Below are 22,229 nucleotides of genomic sequence, written 5' to 3' on the forward strand. Positions count from 1 at the left end.
GCACCACAACTGCAGGAAGAACAAATCCAGCAGCATTTATCTGGTGCTAGATATCGTTTAACTAAAAAGGAAGAGAGCCTTAAAAGCATTGCACATATGTGAACATATGTCAGTATTTAAATATACTTTTTACTGAATATGCCAAAAGATGATATTTATGTTTTCACATGTCCAAGATATATTTATTTCTAATTTTGTGCTCTCTCTGACTGATGTAATATTGGTAGGGATACTACCATAAAAGAAGAGCTCTATAATTCTGGATGTGTTAGTTTAAGAAAAAAAAATTTTAAGGAGCTTGCCATATGTCCAGTGACTTAGAAATACACAATTAGATTATATGAGAATGGTTATTTCATCAGTTATCAAAATCTTTAAACTGTTCAGAACTTGCAGTTAAATAGCAAAAAATACAGGTCTCTAGAAAGTATTTTTAAAGTGTAGTAAACTCAAAGCTTGATTCAAGCTTTCTTCCAGAACTGGGCAGGTGGAAGGAAATGGACAAATGTGAACTTGAGAACAACTGTTAGGAACTTGATTATTGTTGTGGCAGCTGGACAGACTGAATGTCATTTGTTGAAAGACAACWGTATTTTTACAAGGAAGAAGTGTAGCCATAAGAAGAAAATAGTGGAGTTTTATCTACCTGAATTCTTTTCCTGCAGAATGGAGAGGGTGACTGTAGCAGTGTTATTTACTGCGCCCTGAAAAAAAACCTTAGGAACAGGGGGACTTTGACTTGCTTGGGTGTGCTTTTGAGTGCTGCATTTTTGTGTGCCTAACCTTTGTATTACTTACTGAAGAAAAATCTGATTCAGCTTTGGCATGGGATGCATGTGCATATGAAGATAATGTCAGAGGACATATGTCCTAGAGCGCTTTTTTTTTTTCTTAGTTGCCTTCTTGGCCTTGCCTGTGACCCCCTGTAATCTGTTCTTTCTGCCCAGATTTTTTTTCTTTGCCTTGCATGATTTTTTTTTTCCTTTGGATTTATTTTCATACAACAGTATTTTGAAAGATGATCAGCTGATCTATCTGAGGTTTGTTATATGGGTGAAAATACAATAGTCAATAAAATTTAATTTTAAAAAATCTTTGAAAATTGTAACTTATATCTGGATTAAGCTCCAGTCAGCATGAGAAATATCCTTGGTTGATAGTTCTGATTACTAGTTTCATAAAGTAGCATCCAGGTGTATGCAAGAGATTTCTTCTCTTGGCCATTAGAAGCATTGTGTAAATACTGAAAGAGACGATTTGGACAGAGCCTGTCTTCAGACTCCTTGGTAGGTGCCGTAATGCTCTGCCATGATAATTAAACTTGAGTAAAGAGTTATTACTAGTATTCCAGAGATACTTACATACTGCAAAGAAGGGGATAGTTGGCAGAAACAATACCCCAAACTCCTACTTATGGGGCCAGCGCTATCTGTATAAGCTGCTGCTTTTAGAAAACATGAACTATTTTTACAAAACATGTTGAATAGCTTGGCGAAGAAAAACCTATCTTAGGCTTCTTTAGTCATGATTTAAAGCCAATGATTTAAAGAAGAGTTTCCAAAAGACTTTATTCCTATACGCTTGTGGAAAGCACCATGCACAAGGGAATGCTTGTGCTTTCATTAATGTAAGTTTTAGAAACTGGAAAATCTGTGATTTCCCCCCCCCCCCCGCCCCATTTGGAGACTCTCATTTTACCAAACTATATCCAAGAACAGAAAGCAGTGTGTCTCAGAACAGACATCGTATACGTGCTCTTGAGAAAGTGTGTAGATTCTTTTTTGAAAGCTATGTCAAGTTTATTGTGTTAGCCCGAAAGAAAGATCAGCTTTGCTATTTGAAACAGTAGTTGAATTTGCAAAACCCTCCTAGGTAATCGAGGGATATTTTTCTCCAGTGTGTTTGCTTATTCTTTGTCTCAGGAAATTTGGTACACTTGTAGACAGCAGGAGTGCTAATATCAGATGTGAATTCCAGTAATATGTAACCTCTGGTGGTGAAGACCTGGCAGTGTTCAGGAGGTCATGAACTCGATCTAATTGATTTAGATCATCCTAAATCTTCAGTTCTTTTAGGCTAAAGATGGAATTGTAGAGAGCTGTAAGGTCGTCATAGTTAGTCAGTAGATATTCATGATGCTCGTGTGCATGTATGGGGGGGGGATGGGATAACCCTCAGAAAGCTGTGGTAGAAAGAATGTCAGTCAGGTTGAAAACAGTGAGTAGGTTTTTCTGCAAATATTTACTTTCATTTCAGAAGTAATTAGGTAGCACAGCCCTTAGATGTTGTTTTGATGGGTTCGATTAGCTGCTAACACAGATAAAAGGACTGAGTCATGAATCTTTATAATCTGTTAAAATACACATTTTGTCAAAGAACAAAGAAGCTCCAATACTGTTGTTGATGTCTTTCAAATCTAAAATAAAAATGGGGCTTTCCAACCTCTCTTAAATTGCAGCTTTCATAAGCAGTAGAATAATTTGTCAGAGTAACTTCTGAACTTTTTTGTAATGGCTTTCTCAAGATGTTATAAAGAAACAAATATTAAAAAATCTAAATGAAATCATCCATGTGGTTATGTATGCTTTGCTCTCTGTTTAATAAAAAGAGAAAAAGGTATATTGAATCACTAAACTCATATTTGGTTGATTTTTGTAGTAACACTTTTTTTAAGTACTGCATTTTTCATTTACTATAATACATTTTTTACTTTTCAGCTGTAAAACTTCAGATGCATTTGGCTTGTATGCTGTAAATTCGACATGTTAAATTGCTTAGCTGCTAAGGGTATCTCCTCAGTTCACTGTCAACAGTATTTAAAAAAAAAAAAAACCCAACCCCCAACAACAACAACAACAACGGGATCTCCTCTCAAGAAAACAAATCCAAAAAATCCTCCAAACCCAAATTATTATAAGTAAATTTTATTTATTTTAAATAAATTTATTTTATTTGTTAGTAAAAAGGATCAGACTTGCTTCTCAGGTGTCTGGGCTTGTATGCAGTAGTTTCCTTATGTTAACTGTAATTCATTCTATTGTATTTACATTAAAAATATTTTCTTAATTCAGGTTTGTTAAGAGGTAGTAGCCTGAATATCTGTGTTTTTAATGCAGGTGAATTTCTGCTTTAAAAAAAAGGCCAAAAATACTTCTCAAACTGATTGTGATGCAACAGAATATACTTTATATTTAAAAATCCCATTCAGGGGTAGAGACACTGTAGACTTGCAGGAAAGGCCTCTTTACACTCCTCTAACCACAAATCTGGTAATTATCATTGAGCTTTTATCTTTGTCTCCATCTTCCCCATCAAAAGCTGTAATAATAAATGCCTTAATGTGATATCAAATTACTAAAGCTTAATTCAAAAAATAATCTTTGAAATGTGAACAGTGAAAGTCTTGCTCAGCATTGTTGGAAAAGCTCCCATTGCCTTAGTAGGCTTTGAAACAAGCCCTTTAAACATACTTGCTTGCAATTTTGCGAAATGTTGAATACAGTCAGCTTTTAATACTGGAGAAAGTAGACGTTCAGCCCTTTAAAGAGCTGGCTCTTTGCTACTTAGTTTGCAAAACTTGGTAGAGTGTCTTGCCATGTGTGTGGGAAAAATACTTAGTTTCGGTGAAATATGTATGTATATACACTTTAAAAAAGCATATAGAAATGAATCTTTTAAGTCTGGAGTGCATCGCTGAAACAAATTCTGTTTGAAATTTGTCTAATGTACAATATGTGGTTGAATAATCCCATATTTTTAGCATTCTTTTGTGTAAATACATGTGGATAAAATGTTATGTGTGCTTAATTGACTTTATATACTTGTATTTTAATATCTTCAAGATATCTGCAAGAGTCGACTCTGGGCACTTAAGTGATAAAGATAAAACTAYGTAAAGATTAAAAAACAAGATAAAAATACATTTTTATGTTTTCACACATCTGTGTACAGTCTGCTAACAAACATAATGTATATGCTGGTTTATTACAAATAAATTTGATACCTTTTAAAACATATTAGCATATTTCTACATAAGTGCAGAGTAGAAAGAAAAATTGCTTATGTTTGTCAATATAAAATCTTTGTTCTGGATTGTAAATAAGAATATGCAAGTGAGAATTCTGCATATTGAGAATCTAGATTTTGCCAAGACGTCTATTGGCTCAAACTTGTAGGGACGTTGTTATATTTCAAGCTTCAATAGCAGTTTAGAGAGAGAGAGAGCAGTGATAACCTATGTTTAAAATCAAGATCATATTTTTATCTTTGCAAGCAGCTTTGAAACTTTGCTTAACTAATAATTTTTAAGGTAAGAAAGACTTTTTGACAAATACCTTTTTTGGTCCTTACACAGACAAAAGAAGTTGGCCTGCTTGATGCAGACATATACGGGCCTTCAATTCCGAAGATGATGAACTTGAAAGGAAACCCAGAATTAACACCAAGTAAGTGCGAAGTGATTTTTGTTGTTGTTTTCTTTGTGCAGGGATGAGCGTTGACCACTCTCTGCTAATTCTTTGGTGTGACACAGAAGAGATACAAATAGAAGATGAAGACTTAGTGTAACCATTTTTTATTTTATTAATGAGGTTGTTTTCAAAGCTGATTTTTCCAGCTAAAAGCATATTCGGGATCTTGTTGTTTAATCTGGTCCACAGACTTTGGGAGTTTCATAGTTTATTACTAAAAGCTCTGGAAAAGGTGACCAGGGAAGGAAAATTACTATCGGTGGGTTTTTATTTACCACAGGATCCTACTATAACAGATCTCAAAAAAAAAAAAAAAAAAATCACTTATCAAGGAAATAAAAGAAGGATCATTACAGTAGCTTGTATAAAATGTCATGGAACTGCTTGTCTTCGATCTCTTTTTGTTCAGTCAAATATTTCAGGCCCCTTAATTCAATTTTATTTGAAGTTGTGTGTTGAGGAATACAGTGGCGATGACTTCACTAAGGGAAAGAAAAGCCAATAGACAAAACTTCCTGCTAGGAAGTTTTCTGATTTAGGACACAGCGTGTTTGGGTAGGAGAGCCTAGAGAATATGATACGGAAATAAGGAAGACATAAGTAGAAAGGGTTGCATCAAGGCTGTTTTACTTTTCAGAAATTTAACTTGCACCTTGGCCAACCAGGAGTGAAATGAATTACAGCCCTATCCCTCTATAGTGTTTATGCAACAATTGGTGTAAGGGGGTGTGTGTGTGTGTGTGTGTGTGTGTATTTATTTATTTTCCCCTCCCAGCCTGAGGTGATAGGATTTTTTTTTTTTAATGCTTTGTTTTGCACATCCTGGGATAAAGTGTGTGCAATTATAAAAACTAAACATGGAACCACAGACAAAAACAGTCCCACACTATTATACTTTGCCTACACATGAAAAAAAAATTAAAAAAACCACCAGGATCATACTGAAGAAATGACAAACTGATGATACTTGTTGACAAAGAGGGAATGAGAACATGTGCCAGTTCAAACAGGACAAAAATGGGCTTCAGCAAGACAAGGACAGGGAACTATAAATGCCCATTAATGTTTCTTGGCTGGAGGTCGTGGCTAAGTAAAAGGGAAATGGTATATTCCTTACACTTTCATTAATGTCATATTTGTGTAGCTATTGTTTTAAAACATCCATTTATAACCAGTGTTTATTTGTTCGTGTTTATGGATGTTGTAGTGGCTGTTATTCTGTATATTCTCTCTTAGTATAAAACATGCAGAGTAAAACAGTGCCAATATCTTTTAAGGGTTACTTACATGACAAATGTCTCCCTCATGCTACTACTGTTTACTCTGCATAAAGAAAAAGTTATGTATTTCTACTTACAATTTGCACTGCGTGTGCACAAGAACTACTATGCTTGTACAGACAACTGTCAAATTTCTGTGTCAAACTGTCAAACTTTCCATGTTTAAGTACTTGGCTTACAACTAAAGAATTTATTTAGATTAATTTATCAGAGTGCTTATCTTACTGTGTTTCTGCTCTATTGTTTGAAGATAAAGGCTAATTCTGTGATGTAAAAATAACTGAACCCTCTTGTGTATTATCAGTAGAGTTTGATTTCCTAATACAAATTAAAGTATCCTTATGTTCTCTTGCACTCTGGGCCCTATTGAGAGTATGTGTCATACAGGCTCTGTATTGTCCTGTGACAGGTTTTGTTGCTATGAATTTTATATTTGAAATGCATTATGTAATATAAGTACCAGAGCGACTATGTTATGATGTCCTCCATATTTGTCCTCTTCTTCTCATCTGACATAGCTAATATATTATTCACAGGTGGTAGTTCACTTCCTTCTTTACAAAGAAGATCTTGTAAAAATTTGTGCTTCTATTTTTTTCTTTTTTTTCTCCTCTTGCTGCCTGAAAAATTGATTAGGTAGTTTTGGGCTTCTCATAAATTTTGCCGTATACTTGATCAACCCATATCAGATTTTAATTGATGTGATGAGATATAAATAAGGAGCAAGTTGCCAGACTATTTGATGTTGTCATACCAATTAATTTGCTAGCAATGCAAGACCTTAAGAGATATATATATATATATATGTATGTATACACACCTCAGTCAAATATTAGGACAGCTCAGTTTTAATTGTATGTAAATTTCAGTAACTATAGATATTCTTGTATATAGAGCTGAGAATTATCTCTATGCTTCTGTGTCAGTGTGTTTTGCTTTGTGTGAAAAATACAGAATTCAATAATATTATGGAAAGAAATTGGAGGATCTCCTTGAACTGAAATTGGTACTGTTGACTTGTAAGATAAGCACCACATTTTGATTGCTAAAATGTATTTTTCTACCTCCATGTGGAATGTAAGAGAAAATATTATCAGGATTTAAAAACACAATATTTTTTACTGTCACTGATGGATTTGCATACTTCAAAGGCTTAACACATTACACAAGTCTATTGCGAAATTGATGTAACAATTTAATATGAAGGATAACAGTATAGAATCTGCATTTCTGCAGGAATTATTTACTTCTGTGTTCACTTTAATTCTTTAGTTGATGAAACTGTAAAGTAACAACAACAGTGTTGGCAAATTAGCTGACATGAAGATGATTTGGTTATGAAAATAAGAATTTGGAGGACTTGGGAAGCTTTAACTGAACTTTGAGGGCTCTTATTTTAATGAGTGACAATAGGATAAGCTTGCAAGGTTATCAGATCAATGATAGGTTAGCTTCTCTTTAATTGAGCAACATTGTATGTAAGTATATATGAACATTTAATTTGGGTATAATGGGGCTTTAGCCATACTTTCCAATTTTGATATCACTTTTTCAAGAATAAAACATAAAGAAAAATCTAAACAAACATTGTTTCAAACAGTAATTGAGCAAAACCAGACATTTCTCCATTAAAGATGTGCATTATCAATTTATGTATAGCAATTCTTAAGTTGATACAAAATTTTTTTTTAATAGCATAGCAGTTAAAAACCCTGTTTAAAGTCTGTTGCTGTCTTCAGTATGAGGCCTGTATCTGAGGATGATGAATAATGTCATTCTTTGTTACTGAATCCTTACAGTAATCCTAAGAGGTACTGAGTGTTCTTACACACATAGATTTCTATGTTTTTCCTCATGTGTAGCAGTGGAAAAAGGGATTAGGGATGCTTGGCACCACACAAGGTAAATCTATGCAGCAGTTATCACATTTCAATAGAGACTGTTATAGTTATGCTATAATTTAAGTCTTCCAAATGAATTAGGAGTTCTTAGGGAGAGGAGAGTCTGTATAAATGGAAAATACTTTATTAATTGGATTTTGCAAATTCTAGTAAAGGAAAGTCTGCTAACATTTAGTAGAGTATCAGTCAAAATACTGTAAATGGTCATGAAAACATTAGTTAAAGATTCACAACTGAATTGAATTAGATATTGGATGATCACCTAATTATGGAATAAATATTAATACTACCTACAATATATACAGAACTATGACACAAATAACAAAAGCATTTYTTCTACTCCTTCCCCAAATAATTTATTTAAATGCTGTTTTCTGGCTTAGTGAACTGCATTTTTTTTTTTTTTTAATTCATCATTTAAACTAGTTGGCTGTGAGTAAAACCTATTATATTGCCAAAAGGGTATTAGAGAATCACCTTTTTGCCAGATAAACATAACATTTCTTCACTTAATTAAATTATTATGAAGGCATCAATAGACCTTTTCCTCTTTGATATTTGAACGCTCTTTTAATATTTTGGAGCTTTGTTGCCATTTTGTGATGTCCTAAGTGTCCTTTTTATTTCTAAGTAAAACAGTAAATTCAAAAGATCACTAGCAGACCTTTGTTTTTGAAATCTGAAATTACAAAATTTCTGAGAGAAAACTAGCGGTAGTTTTGTCTTGGTCCCACAGAATCACAGAATGGTTGGGGTTGGGAATGACCTCTGGAGATCATCTGGTCCAAGCCCCCTGCTCAAGCACGATCACCTAGAGCAGGTTGCCCAGGACTGTGTCCAGTCGGGTTTTGAGTATCTCCAAGGATGGAGACTGCGCAGCCTATCTGGGCAACCCCTTTCAGTGTTCAACTATGCTCACAGTAAATAAAGCGYGTGTTTTTCAGTTTTGGGTTTGTTTTTTTTCTCCCTCTCTTAGGTTCAGATGGAATTTCCTGCGTTCCAGTTTGTGCCTATTGCCTCTTGTCATGTGTCTAGGCACCACTAAGAAGAGTCTGGCTCTTTCTTCTTTACGCCCCATGCATTGAATACTTACACACATTGATAGGATCCGCCCTGAGCCTTTTCTTCTCCAGGCTAAACTGTCCCAGCTCTCTCAGCCTCTCCTCATATGACAGGATGCTCCAGTCCCTTAATCATTTTAGTGGCGCTTTGCTGGACTTGCTCCAGTATGTCCACGTCTCTCCTGTATTGGGGAGCCTAGAACTGGACCTAGCACTCCAGATGTGTCTCACCAGTGCTGAGGAGAGGGGAAGGATCACCTCCCTTGACCTACTGGTGATGCTTCCTTATGCAGCCCAGTATATTATTGGCTGCTTTCCCTGTGGGCACATTGCTGGCCCATGTTCAACTTGTCCATCAGGACTCCCAGGTCCTTTCGTGCAAAGCTGCTTTCCAGATGATCAGCCCCCAGCCTCACTGGGCAATTAGTTCTTTTGCTATTAGGTAGGACTGATGATATCATATCTGCAAAACAATTCTGTTAATGAAGAATCTTTCTTACAGAGCTATGTTGCCTCTGCAGGCTATCAGGAGGAAAAAATGGTGCAAACTTACTCTAGTAAAGGTATTGTGTGGCTGACTAGGTGTGAGAAGCAAATCTGTTGGAAAAAGCTGGCTTTTTTTTTTTTTTTTTTTTAAATGCAGTCATTTCTTAAAGTGAATTGTATTGTGAGAATTGAGTAATGTTTGATTCTTATTGGTAGTTTGCTTTGGTGTAGGTATTTGTGATGGCTTCATGGTTAGATTAACACTGTTAATACAGGGTGTAATGGAAACTCAGCCTTCCTTGTGTGGAGCTCTTTGAGTTTACAATACAAATTACTGTACCTTTGGGGCAATCCTGTAAATAAATTTATAGCACAGTGTGAAATCAAACTTGAAGTCTCAATTAGTCTGTCACTTGCCATAGAATATTCTGGCCTTTTGGCATAAGCAGTTAGAATGATGACTGAATTTTTAAAATTTGTAACTCTCTGATTAATGTTTTAGTGACAGCATCCCTCACCCTCTGACATAAGTTGGTGTCTGTGTTTCATTCTGGCATGCCCTGGAGACCTGCTGCAGTCCTCTATGCTATTTGCTTTTATTCTTTTTCTTTCCCCTATTCTGCTCATCTACTGTTTCTTTTCTTTCCTTCTGTGTCATTGTGTGTGGAATTTAGTTGCCTTTGCATAGGAAACTAGTACTGTTTTAAACACCCTGGAGGTATGATGACTGGCCTCTAGCTGCTTCTTCAGAAAGTATGGTTCTTCCATATGTCCTCTTGTCAGATCTGCTAGCCCTGTACAGATCTTGCTCCCTAGTGTGTCCAGAGTGGCATGAGACATTTGTGTTTAGGCAAGTGAAGTCCACCCTCTATTATGTTACTTCTTTTCCCTTCCCATCCTATGTTTTCTTTTTCCACAATTTAGGATCTTTATTTTCTGTATACCTGCTGAAGTCACATAGCTCTTTTTTTTTTCTTCTTGTTTTTCATTTTGGTTGTTGGAAATCTTCGTGTTCAGCCCTGTATAGTCTGAAACCTTTGTATCTTTGACTGGAACCTGAATTGTTCTGCTATGGAATGGTGGCTTTTATGAGTAAAATAGACAGCAAATAAGTTCCTTATACTTCTTCAAAGTAACAACCATATAAGAATTACTGTTTACTGTGGTTAACAGAAGGTGCTGTATAAATTGGAATCCTAATTGAGATTATGAGAGAATCTTCTGCAGTCACTGCAGCATGAAACTGTACACAACTTAAAACCAGTTGATACAAAAATTTATGAGATTTTACAAGTGACCAGACTGGAAATCTGTTTCAGCTTGTCTATACGTATGGCACATTAACTGAGTTTGTCTCAGATAATCTTGTTTAATGTACTGGAATCCACAGAATATTCTGCACTGTGTCATTCCTGACTGGCATGGTGACTATGTGTTTTGTTGTGCCATACGTCTTCAGTGCTTCAGCAGTGAGACATCACTGAGATGTGAGGAGGTGGAAAATTAATTTGTCATGAAAACCTCGGCTGATGATGAGCTGTACAAAGAGCAGCAGAACCTTTAGCTTTTGTATAAACTATGAAGAAGTAGCAGCCTGTTAAAATTTTGGTAAATGTTTGCAGAGAAGCTACTATGTGGTTTTTATTTAAATAAAATAATGTGGAAGACAGAGCAATACTTACAATTATGAGCTGTTCAGAAGTATTATTTGAAATCTATGGCCACTTTTAATGTTTAGATGTGACATGTTAAAATGCTATTCAGAGACTTACATGTTACAAGCAGTATGTAGTGCAACTTTCTGCAGCCTTTTCTGTGTATATGGTTTCTGCTTAGGGTTTTTTTGTTGTTGTTTTGTAATTCTTTCAGATATATTTGGGAATTTCAAGGAGAAATACACAACTTCAGCAATGCACCTGAAGTGTTTAGATCTCCTAGATATTTGCCAGTTGTGCTTAGGCATGCTTTCTAACACTGGAGATGTTACAAGTGGAGTCACGGCTCTGTTAGAGCATCAGCCCTTGGAGTAACTCAGCACAGGCCTCCTAATCCACGGGATTCTTGAATGACCTGGAGCAAGCTACACTGTCTTTGTGTCGTGATTCCCTCATCTACAGAATGAGATAACACTTCCCTTACCTCAGTATCATACTGTAAGGTAAACATTCATTTTGGGTGCTTGTATATACTGACTGTTAAAGAAATGGGGTCTGTATAAGTATTAGAATTAAGAAACAGGAAGTAGATGCACTCAAAACATTGCCCTTATGTTGCAGTGGATCTGTGCTGGCACTTTCTTTTGCTTTGTAATTTCTTGGGAAACGTTTGGAAATTTTTGTACAAAGGTCATTTGGATTTTTTTAACTGCAGAAACATACTATTATTCTTCCTTTTGATAGATTTGAATACTGATGTCACATCTTAAAGGTGACTTGAAAGCACTATCTTTCTGCTCGAGCTCCACTTATATGTACAGCCAGCCTTGAGAAAAAATGTGTTCAATTTTGTGCTGGGAGTTGAGGCAGTAACAGGAACACAACTATACTCTTGAAGTGAATCTTTGATAATTCTGTGTTGAAAAGGTGATTTCACTGCTGTAATTTTCCTAGACTCCCATGTTCAAGCAGTGTCAACAGTAGTCTTTAAAAGCATACGTATGCTGGTGTATGTTTGGTGTCCACCAAACTATATTACATTAAACTCCTAACCTTCAGGTTTTATAAAGCTTTTTAAATTGCCGATATTGCTATCTTACCTTTTGTATGCCATTTCTAGCCCCACACTTACCTTCAGTGGACCAGGGGATCTATAGAGAACCACTCTCCTCTTACTTATGTATATCACTGAGAACTACCTCCACAAGACACTCTAAATGAATGATGCAAATTGTGTGGCTTTTGGCCGTATGAAATTTCTTGTTTGTTGGGCTAGGAAGGTTGCATTTCATGCAGCGTTTGTTGACTGGAGCAGCATTATGAAGTTTAGCTAAATGACCTTATAGTGCTCTACAAATGGGGGGAGGAAGGAAAGGTCGCTCATGCTTTTCTGCTCTGTTTGAAGTCACCAGTTTGGCTGTTTTCCTGCCACATTTCAGACCAGTGTAAGTGCAGACTCCACTCTTCTTCTAAGCTCATTTTTAGCAGACAAGTTTTAACTCTTCTCTAGAAGTTTCTTCTGATTAATGCGTGCTCTGTAGCCAAGGAATATAGGTTACAACATCCTGAGTGATGCCCTTCAGCCTGCTCTGCCTCCCTGCATACCTTACTTGGGTAAGATAAACTCCAGAAGACTACACAGGACTTTGAGACTTACTAAATTTGTATTTCTCCCCCCCCCCCTTTTTTTTTTTTAATAACTTGAAGGACAATCACAGGCAGAAAGATTGCAGAAGAGACTTTTTTTTTTTTTTTTTTTCCTTGTACCAAAGTAGTGGAATAAGATAGAACTTTACTTCTCTGGCACTACTAGTTTAATGCTTTCCTCACATCCTCTGAAGGAGGGAGTGCTGTACAGATCTTTTTTCAGCTACTTGCATGAAGGACTTTGCCTGTTATATGTGTTTGGGAGTATACCTTTGCAGAAATAGGTTTCTGTCACTCTTGGAAAACCCTTTTTCTGGTGAACCTGGAAGGGCGGAAGAGTGATAGCAAAACTAAAATACAGGCTCAAAGATGAATAAAAAAAAAAAAAATCAATGAAGTGATGAATGTGCTATAAGAATCTAAAGATTCTGTAGGATTACACTGCCTATGTTAAGCTTTTGGAAGCTGGTTAACTCAGGCTGAGCAAAGTTCTTGATCTGTTGTGCCATCTGTTATAGTTTTCCTGATCAGTTTAAGAAGAGACATGACTTAATTTTGGCAGCTGGATGGACAGACAGGCAACTTGCTTTATCAAAAGTTTTGCAGACAAACCTTGAGTAAAAAAACGAGATATCCTTCTAGGAAGGCTGAGACCTTCCAAGATAGCTGCAAGTTCTGAAAATACCCTAGTGTAAGAAAAATCTTTATCAAGGAGGAAAAACTTTTTGCAGATTCTCATCCCATATTTAGATTTTTTTGCCTCTGAAATGTTTAAATATTTGTAGCTTGGAGGCTTGAAAACTGAGCAGTTCCTCTGCATCAGTGTTCACTCAATCAGTGAGTTCAAGTCTATTCAAAATGGATTTGCTAGGGTGTTGTATGATCAGTTACATACACATTTAACTAATCATTATAAGCTACACTTGCTATTCTTAAACAGTATGATTCCCTTTAATAGAGGTGTAGCATAACATCATAATCTTCTGGAATGATGGTCTCTACCTACCTGATTAGAGAAGACTCAGTCTAAGCCTTTGCTTGCTCAAATGCCTCAATCACCTCTTCTGAAGAATAAGCCAAGAGTTGAAATGTCCCCTCCTATGTAGTTTGTAGCTCAGTAAATACTTTTGGTGCAGCACTAATCTATGATCACCATTGGCTATACAAGGCTTTTTAAAAGGAAAGAAGAGAGTAACTTGGACAATGACCTCAGGATAAACTGTAAGTCTTAACTTTGGGCGGGGGGAGGAACCCCACAACCCCCACATATATTATGAAATGCGGAATATATCTCCTAATTACTTTGTCATTCTTCTTTACCTGAGTAACCATTGAGTCTTCAGACTAGTCCTGAAACATTTTTAATCAGCAGTCTGCTGTGCTGCTATAATGAACTTGCATTTGGCTGACTTTTCCAGTACCCTGCTTCTATCCTGCTGGAAAAGGCGTTGTATTGATATTTCATTGGTGTTCTATTGATCTTAATTTTGTTCCTTCAGGGAAAACACAGCACCTTATAAATAGGGCCATCAAGCTTACTGAAAAGTTGAAAGCAGGGTTGTTTTTCTGGAGTGATCTGTTAGCACCCGTGGTATAGTATTACTGTGTCTGTTTTGATTTTAAGAGATCTGATTTTATTGTGTGTTTTGAGAGGGGGTTCTGAATCTGTATGTTAGGCATCTGAACAACAGCAAGGGAAGCGTTAACAGAAAATAGAGATGTTACTGAGATCTCTTAAAGCTAAATCTTCTTTACATGTTATGTTTTAGAAAATCTTCACAAGGTCCAGGGTGAATGCCTGTTGCTTTTGATGATGCAAGGGTGATTACCAGACCCCACTTGAGCACTTCAGGTTTGAGATAGTCTTAAGAATGCCCTTTAACAGTAGGCAAACAGTGGGGTGCTTTGCAGTATTTTGTATTACTTTGAAAATGTACGAAACATTGCAGCCAGAATACACAACAGGTTGTGAATTGTTCTTGTACCCTTGTGTAAATTTGATTAAATCTTGCTGCTCTGGCAGTTTATGCTCCTTGTTGTAAAAGAAAGAAAATAAAATCCGATTTTCATAAAGTGAATCTGTGCTGCTGAGAAATAAACAAAGCACACATTTTAACAGCAGAGTCTATGCCCATTTGGTTACTCTCTAGGTCAGTATTCAGGTATTTATAGCAACTCTCCTCTTACCCACTGGGGTGAATGAGGGGGAGATCTATGAAGGTATGTCTCTTCTGTGAGATTAGTACATCTACCTGGGTTCTACACAGAAGAAACTGTCCATGCAGGTAGTGGATATTCAGATGTCAGTCTCTGGATACTTGATTGCCACACTTTAGATGACCTGAATTGAACTGAGAAGTTGCATTATATTTTGGTGAACTTTCTCAGACTTTCTGCATCTTTTCCGTTCTTCTTTTCCTCCACTTCCTGGTCCTCAGATGCTGAGCAGTCAGCATTGGCCTCCACTTTTTTCTGTCTGTTGTTTTTCCTTATAATTGTTCCTATTTCATGGTAAAGGTGAAGCAATCCTTAATGTTGCAATGAGGTGTGCCATTGCAGGTATATATATTTTTAAACCCTCTCACAAGTAAATGTGCAGTCATTTTTTCTTAAGACTGCCAACACTGTAAGTTGTGCTGATGCATATGTTGCTTAGAAGGATGCCAAAGCAGCTTCTAGAGATGGCTCTAGGCTGCTGAAGTTCAAATGTCATCAGCCTCTTCATTACAAAAGCATCTTAATGCAGGGGAAACACGTAAGACTGCTTCCTAGAAATGTGATCAGATAACAGATTAATTTTTTTTTGTGAAATAATGCCACCAAAACCAAGCAGTGAGTAAAAGCTGAAAAGAGCTGCACAAGTGGAGAAGAGATGTCTTTGACTAGTTCAGTGACTCAGTCCAAACCCATCGCTTTTCCAGCAACAGTTTCATACTCTTTCCTGAACACAATAAAACATGCAAGTGATTTGTTTGGTTTTCTATTTGTCCTTTTTGAGTTGTAAACCAAAACATTGAGCAGAAAATCTGCATCCAGTTTATTTTCAGACATATTTCTGCAAAATTACATGGCTTGAATGCTTATTTATTGATTACTTGAAAACTTTCATCTGTATTTTTGAGCTGTTTTAATTTGAGTGCTCCAGTGTTATTTTGTATGAATTTGGAGTTCAGCTTTTAATGTACTGTTATATTCACATTACTTTTATTGTGTGTGTGTGTGTATGTACTTTATATGCACCAAAGGTTTTTGTTAAAATATGTATTGTGATTTATTTTTTGTTTATTGCTTAAAGTATCTGTTCTGTGTTCTGCCGGTGCCTGGTCTTACAGTGAACCAACCAGTTACATTCAAGAAGACTCCTTTTGTTCTCTTTTTGTGTGTGAGCCATTCTGAGATAAGGTGTGGACTTAGATCATGGAGGCTGCCAAGAGAAAGGGGTTCGGGCTGTTTTTCAGTGAAAGCACTCATGGTTTTTTTGTTTACTCCCTGTTTGCTGGCCCCCCCCCCCCCCCAGCAGAACAATTACAGAATTTCCCCCCTTTTTTCCTGACACTGGGAAGTGTAGCAGTATGGAGCATGACAAGAAAATTACCTTTGCAATGTCAAAAAAAGCTGCTTTTGTTCCTATGGAAATTTTGGAAGTCCTGCAGACTTCCTGCAGTCTAAAGAAATCAAAGGCTTCTAACCCAGAGTTGCTGACAGCATGTTGCTTAGTGGTGACTTTATTTGGTCTCTCTCCTGTGGGGTTCCAAAGCAGACTTAATAGAGAAGCATTCCCCAAAACACTGGTGTTTTAAAGAAAATGAACTTCTGATTCTTGAGATTACCGAATAGCATAGTTTAAAAAAAAATGACATAGCATTGTGAAAATTTGTGACTTTGTTCTGGTGTAAATGACTCAGCATTTATGAAAATATTGCAGCAGTACAAGGCTACCAATAGGGGATTTATGCCTCGCTGCATGAGGATTTCATATAAACAGCTGAAGTCTGGGTTTTGGCAGCCCAAAGTGACATTGAGTTATGGGCAAATACACTGTTATGCTGGCAAGAGTTGAGTAGTACCAGAAAATGTTGCAATTTAAGAAAAAATGGGACTAGGATCTCAGACAGAATAGATATACGTTTTGGCAGAGGGGCAAGACTGCTCTTAAATTTTGTCTAAGCTTATTCTTTCATTAAAACAAAAACCTTGTTTGCTTCCGTTTTAGAAAATCTAATGAGGCCTCTTAAGAACTACGGCATCGCATGGTGAGCATATCTTTTAATATAAATCTAACTTCTTTAGAGATGTACTTGATATCATGTTGGAAAGCTAAGTTTTTGCTTTACTGTTTCAGTATGTCTATGGGTTTTTTGATAGAAGAGACTGCTCCAGTTGTATGGAGGGGGCTCATGGTAATGTCTGCTGTTGAGAAATTGCTGAGACAGGTAAGGAGTTACTTGAAATGTTGTTTGCACAATAGACAAATCACTTACATTCACAATTGTATTTCAGACTGAACAGTTATTAAAAAATGCACTGGGTGATATATGAATGTTCATAATACTGTTTCATAGAGTGGTGGGGAACATTTTTGTGTTTTGGTCTTATGCATGGGCTTGTATTGTTGATAGGCTTCTGAACATGTCTGTGCACTAAGGATTTATTTTCTTGATGTTGTCAGTCACTTAATAGAAAGGTTTTCACTGGAGAACCAAATGGCACAAAGCTCCCTGTGGAAGCTTGATAGGAATCATGGACATAAGTGCTATTTGCAGTCTTGCTTGGTTATGGAAGTTTCATGATTTAGGCAAACTACGAAGGATATGCATTAAAAAAAATCCCTGGAGGCTATCTCAAATGAATTTATAAGATTAATGGTTTGGTACTGATACAATGTTTTCAGTGGTCCATATTCAGCAGCAGTTCCTTTGACCTGCAGGTTTCCTGGCCTCGGAGCATGATTTCCTTGGCCATTGGAACTGATGATTGTAAGGCAAATTAAAACATTCTGGGTTATTCTTTTCACTTCATTTTCTGTGCATTGTAAGTATTTATTATGACTTACAAATATGACTTCCACTTAACTTCTGTTGCCTTATAACCATTCTGAGGATGAGAGAATTTAATCTTAACTTGAGGTGAGAGGGAAAGTTGATACTTTTTACACTTCAGTAGGCCCCTCAGAACTGTTCTAGTTGTTCTATGCATTTGATGAGTGAAACACCCCAGTCTGCATTTCTTCTCATTCTTTTTATGGCTTTTTTATTGTAATTGTAAAAAATTGTGGTATTTTGAAATCACTTAAGCGTTTCAATGTAGCTATGCATATCTAGAGCCATATTGCCTTATGTGCTTGTTTACTCACCAGGACTAAGAATGCTTTGATGGTGTTTGACATATGACAGCTACATGAAAAATATTAGATACTGTCTCTGCGTAGTGCAGATAGATTGTTAGTTAATAAATTTCCTGGCATGTGGAAGCAGGGTGGCTTTTTTATTTCTTGATGGAATTTATTTTCCTCTTATTATGGGTAGATCTGTGAAGTGCTAATGAGACAAACAGCTGAAAGAAATGCATTAAGGTGGCATGTTTAGACTTTGAAGTGGCCCAAATTGTTCATGGCTGGCATCTCTTCCAGGGATTTGATGGAGATCACTAGGTTTCTATATGTCTTCTGTAAATGCCTCCAAATCCTATGCTCCCTTAATGACTGAAAGGAAGGCCAGGAAGGCCCCCCACCCCAGCCTGTTTCCATCCTAGTTCTACTCAGTTCTCCTCTGTTTCTAGCACAGACTTTAGAATAGTGGCAAATGCTGCCCTACTCAGAAAAGTCACGTCCAACAAATTTTAAGGAAGAGCATCTTTGTCTAGACTTGGCATTTAAAAATAAGGGGCATTCATGCCAGTAACTGTGGAAGGCTGTTCCAGCCTCATCATGTGCTGCATGGTATTGATCAGTATTGCAAAGACTACAGAACTTAAAACTTCAAAAGTAGAGCTAAAGTTAGCACCTGCTATATTCACATACCAGATCCTGGGAGACTAAAGACTTTTGGCAGGCACTCTGGTGCTCTTCCTTCAATCGGTGGTATCCCCAGATGGGAGGCATGTGCCAGTTTCCTTGTCTGGGGTGCAGATAATGCCGTATAATGAGTTGGTTGTTCCCTGGCAACCAGCGAAGCAGTTACACTCTGGCAGCTCATGCTGTAGGGGTGAGGCAGAGTCCCTTAATGCTGGGGACATTAGTGGTTTCCCTGACAATGGAATTTAACTTCTGGAAGAGGAAGATTTAACAGCTAAATTTCTTCTCCCTGAAAGCATTTTGCTTCTATATGTTGACCAGGCTGATCTTAAACCTGGGGTGGAAAAAGCTGTTTGCGTCTTCTCCTAGGAAGAAAGAAACTCACAGGTCACAGGAAGCACCAACAGGTTCTAATGTATAAGTGGTTTTTAGAAAATGACTAATAAATTATTCAGATTGACACATACTATTTTGGTTTTAAAGACTTCARTCTCACTTCTGGCGTAATTACTAGTCAGTCTCAAGAGTGGATTAACTCTAGAACTAATAGAGTTGTAACCTGGGACACCTAAATAAGAGAGGACCACAGCGTGTGATAATGTTTTTAAAGATTGTACCATTCCATTATATATTGGAAATGGTTTTGTGATCTTTTGGGGGCTCTGAAATTGATCCATGTTTTCTCTTAATCTGTTGCTGGTTGGTCTTAGCCATTACATTTTGTTCAACAGGATAAAGTTGCTTGCAAAAGTAAAATACTTCTGTTTGTGTTTAACTTCCTAGCAGTTGTTTTAAAACATGTTCTTAGCAAGTAGCTCCTTTTCTTTCTATAGCTACATATAAACTGTCTAAACTAGCCACCTAATCTAGGTTTATGGTATAATGTAACTTGAGTGTAAGGAGTTTTTTTGCATTCAGACAAGCTGATAAAATTTTGTCAGCCAGATAAAAAACATTTTATGTAATTTATTGTGTCGGATATAGGTTCCCAGGCTTTCACATTAAAAACATTCATACTGTTGTATAATGGTGTTTATTGTTAGGGGGTTTTTTTTGTTTGTTTGTTTGTTTTGAGCGTCAGGACTATGTATTTGGTCTATGAATACCTTTGGACCTTAGTTGTATTTCACCAGCTTATTTTTTCGTTTTTTGTTTTTTGTACAAATGAAGCTGTTCTGCAGTTTATCTTGCTTCAGATACTCCAATAAAGCACTGATGGGCCTAGTTTCCAAACTCATTAATGGAGATTTGTTAACTCATTAACTCAATGGAGCTGGACTTCAGTGAGTATTTAAATGTTTCTCTTACTCTTGCAACTTATTAAGTCTCCGAGATTCTTATTTTGGAAAATAAATTTGTTGCATATATACATATATGTGCTTCATTACATACCTTTGCATGTAGGATTTCCTACTCAAGCAATCAAAAGACTTTGCAAACCTCATTTGTTGTGATACATGTATCTCTATCCTCTGGTCTTGCCTCTTGGGTGGATGAATGGCTTTTCAGCATAGTCAGGAGTCGCTCATGCTGCTTTGTCTCCTTGCAGTTCTATTTGTTTATGGCCAGGATATGCATCACTTTTCAGATAAACATCACCTTTTAAATCCAGGCTCCTTTTTTGCTGCATGTCTCATTTGAGAAGCTACATTTGTTCTAGTGTGTTGTGATGTCAGACTAGTAGGTAACAGGCAGTAATACTGAAGGCCCACATTAGTGCTTGGTGCTGCTTTGGTGATCCATATCTCCTGAGCAAAGATAGTTCTCTGAAACAACATGGTATGTTTTTCCTGGAACGGAGTTAGACTTAGAAGGAAATGGGCCTCATAATACAAAAGGGAGTTAACAGTTTATACAGTAATACTGTATTACGTATATTACATATACATTGACATATGCATATCAAATTAGTGTATAAATCAAATAAAATTTATAGCATACTGATTCTGTAATGTAATGTTCTAACTTGTAATAAAGACATAGCTCAATAGAAAGGAGGGAAAGGGGGAGAAAAAAGTCATTGAAGGAACAAGAAAAATATAAGGAAATCATTTTTCACCCATAGCAACCGTGGATTACAGTGTATTGGAACATATGATGTTCATAAAACTTGATAACTCGTTCAGTTAAATATATCTCTAGTTTACATGAGTTGAAATTRCAGTGGCCAGTTGTCATAGGCCATATGATCTGAGTTTAGTTGTTGTGGCTGAGAAGTGACTTTTTGGTTAATACAATTAGGTGTACTGTAGGCCTATTTACACTGCAGGATGATCTTTTTTCTTAGCCAGGTATTAACTCTYCCCATCTTCCTGCACCAATTATCTTCAAATAAAAATTCTTTCACCTCTGTTATCACAATCTTGCTTGCCTGTGTGTGAGAGACAGAGGAGAGTATTTTTTGGTTTACTTGAGTTTTTTAAAAGGTGGTTCTTAAATGTTATTTATTATGAAGATATTGTTAAAGCCCAGGTAAAGAAGCTTACATTTTGATAGCTCTTCAGGGTCATCTGTGGCACTAGAATTTTTCTGTTCATTTCCCACTTAACTTGCACTTTGGAGGCTGCCTACTGTTTTATAGTCCCATTCAGCACTCAGTTCCTTCACTGTGTGTGACCTGACTCAGTTCTCTAGTACTTGGTTCAGATTAAACAAGTTACCTTGAAATGCATTGTCTTGGTGTATTTGTCATGGCAGTGAGTTCTGGTCAATCTTCAGGCTAAGTATAGCAAAGATCCTGATTTTTTTCCCCCCCCTTCTCAAGAGTCACCTGAAGTCTGTACTTGAATGGTAATGTTTCTGAGAAGGTCTGTTGAAATAAGAATCAGGTAGACAGCTGTTCAGCACAAAGAGCCTTGGAAACCTTAAGATCAGCTATAAAAAGGCAAAAATGGCAAGCAAAGCTTGTTGTTCTTTGGGTTAAACTGCTTTTACAACAATGATTTTACATGGGTCCTTACCTCTGCCCGATATAGCCTGTATGATAAGTTTTCTAATGTATTCCTATTTTTGTCAGAAGACATCCTGACAGTTCAGGGGAAAAGGAGCAACGACAGAGGTGCAGGTGCAGTCCTGACCTGGTCCATGAGCAGCAAGATTGGCTGCTGGACATCCTGGGCTATATTCTGACAATTGTTTTGCCAAAAGACTGATGGAGAGGAAGTGATACTGCAGCTGGCCACCATTTTTATAACTGCTATAGTCATAGCAGCAATACAAGTGGAGGGAGTTTCTTGTTTAGGCAGTCATCAGTAAAGCTTTTACTACAGAGGAGAGCAAAAGATGGTTACTCAGATCTTGAACTCTCTATCTTGCTCTAAATGAGTTATCAAGTTGAAAGCCAAAGAAAGAAAAAAAGTTCAATATGCAGCTGATGAGTCAGCTTTTCTATTAAAAATAAATAAAAAATGGATTACAGGTATAAATACAAGCACATATTTCAGCATTTAGTGTTCTCCTTGTATCTTTGTCACATCATTAGATAAAGTGGTTTTATTATTAGAAGAAAACATGGGCCTGGGCAACCTGACTTAATAGATTTCACTAAGTCTAAATGTTACAGAGGGACTGTTCACTAGCCTCAAGAAGCTTTTTTCTCTCCCAGGGCAGGGATTTGTAGATGATTAACATCCTTTAAGGATTTCTTGCCCTGATGTGACAATTAAACCTATGTCTTTGCAGACTAGTCAGATCTTACATGGCAGGACTGTTGTTTTT

General features: G+C 36.7%; 1 protein-coding gene across 10 annotated transcripts in view; it reads left to right on the forward strand.

Annotated features, from left to right (window-relative positions):
- Positions 1-22,229, forward strand: part of NUBPL (nucleotide binding protein like) — a 119,926-nt gene that overhangs the window by 14,819 nt on the left and 82,878 nt on the right. For 9 of the 10 annotated variants that reach the window (XM_026086481.1, XM_026086478.1, XM_026086482.1 and 6 more), the window contains 3 exons: positions 4,355-4,445; positions 16,713-16,752; positions 16,842-16,932. In XM_026086481.1, the coding sequence (XP_025942266.1) occupies positions 4,409-4,445; positions 16,713-16,752; positions 16,842-16,932 (168 nt within the window). In that variant the 5' untranslated portion in view covers positions 4,355-4,408. Of the gene's footprint in view, positions 1-4,354; positions 4,446-11,066; positions 11,356-16,712; positions 16,753-16,841; positions 16,933-22,229 lie in introns of all 10 variants that reach the window. The other variant, XM_026086480.1, reaches the window with a different exon arrangement.

The sequence above is a fragment of the Apteryx rowi genome, unplaced genomic scaffold, assembly GCF_003343035.1.
Source record: "Apteryx rowi isolate R43461 unplaced genomic scaffold, aptRow1 scaffold_695, whole genome shotgun sequence".
NCBI classification, from domain to species: domain Eukaryota; kingdom Metazoa; phylum Chordata; class Aves; order Apterygiformes; family Apterygidae; genus Apteryx; species Apteryx rowi.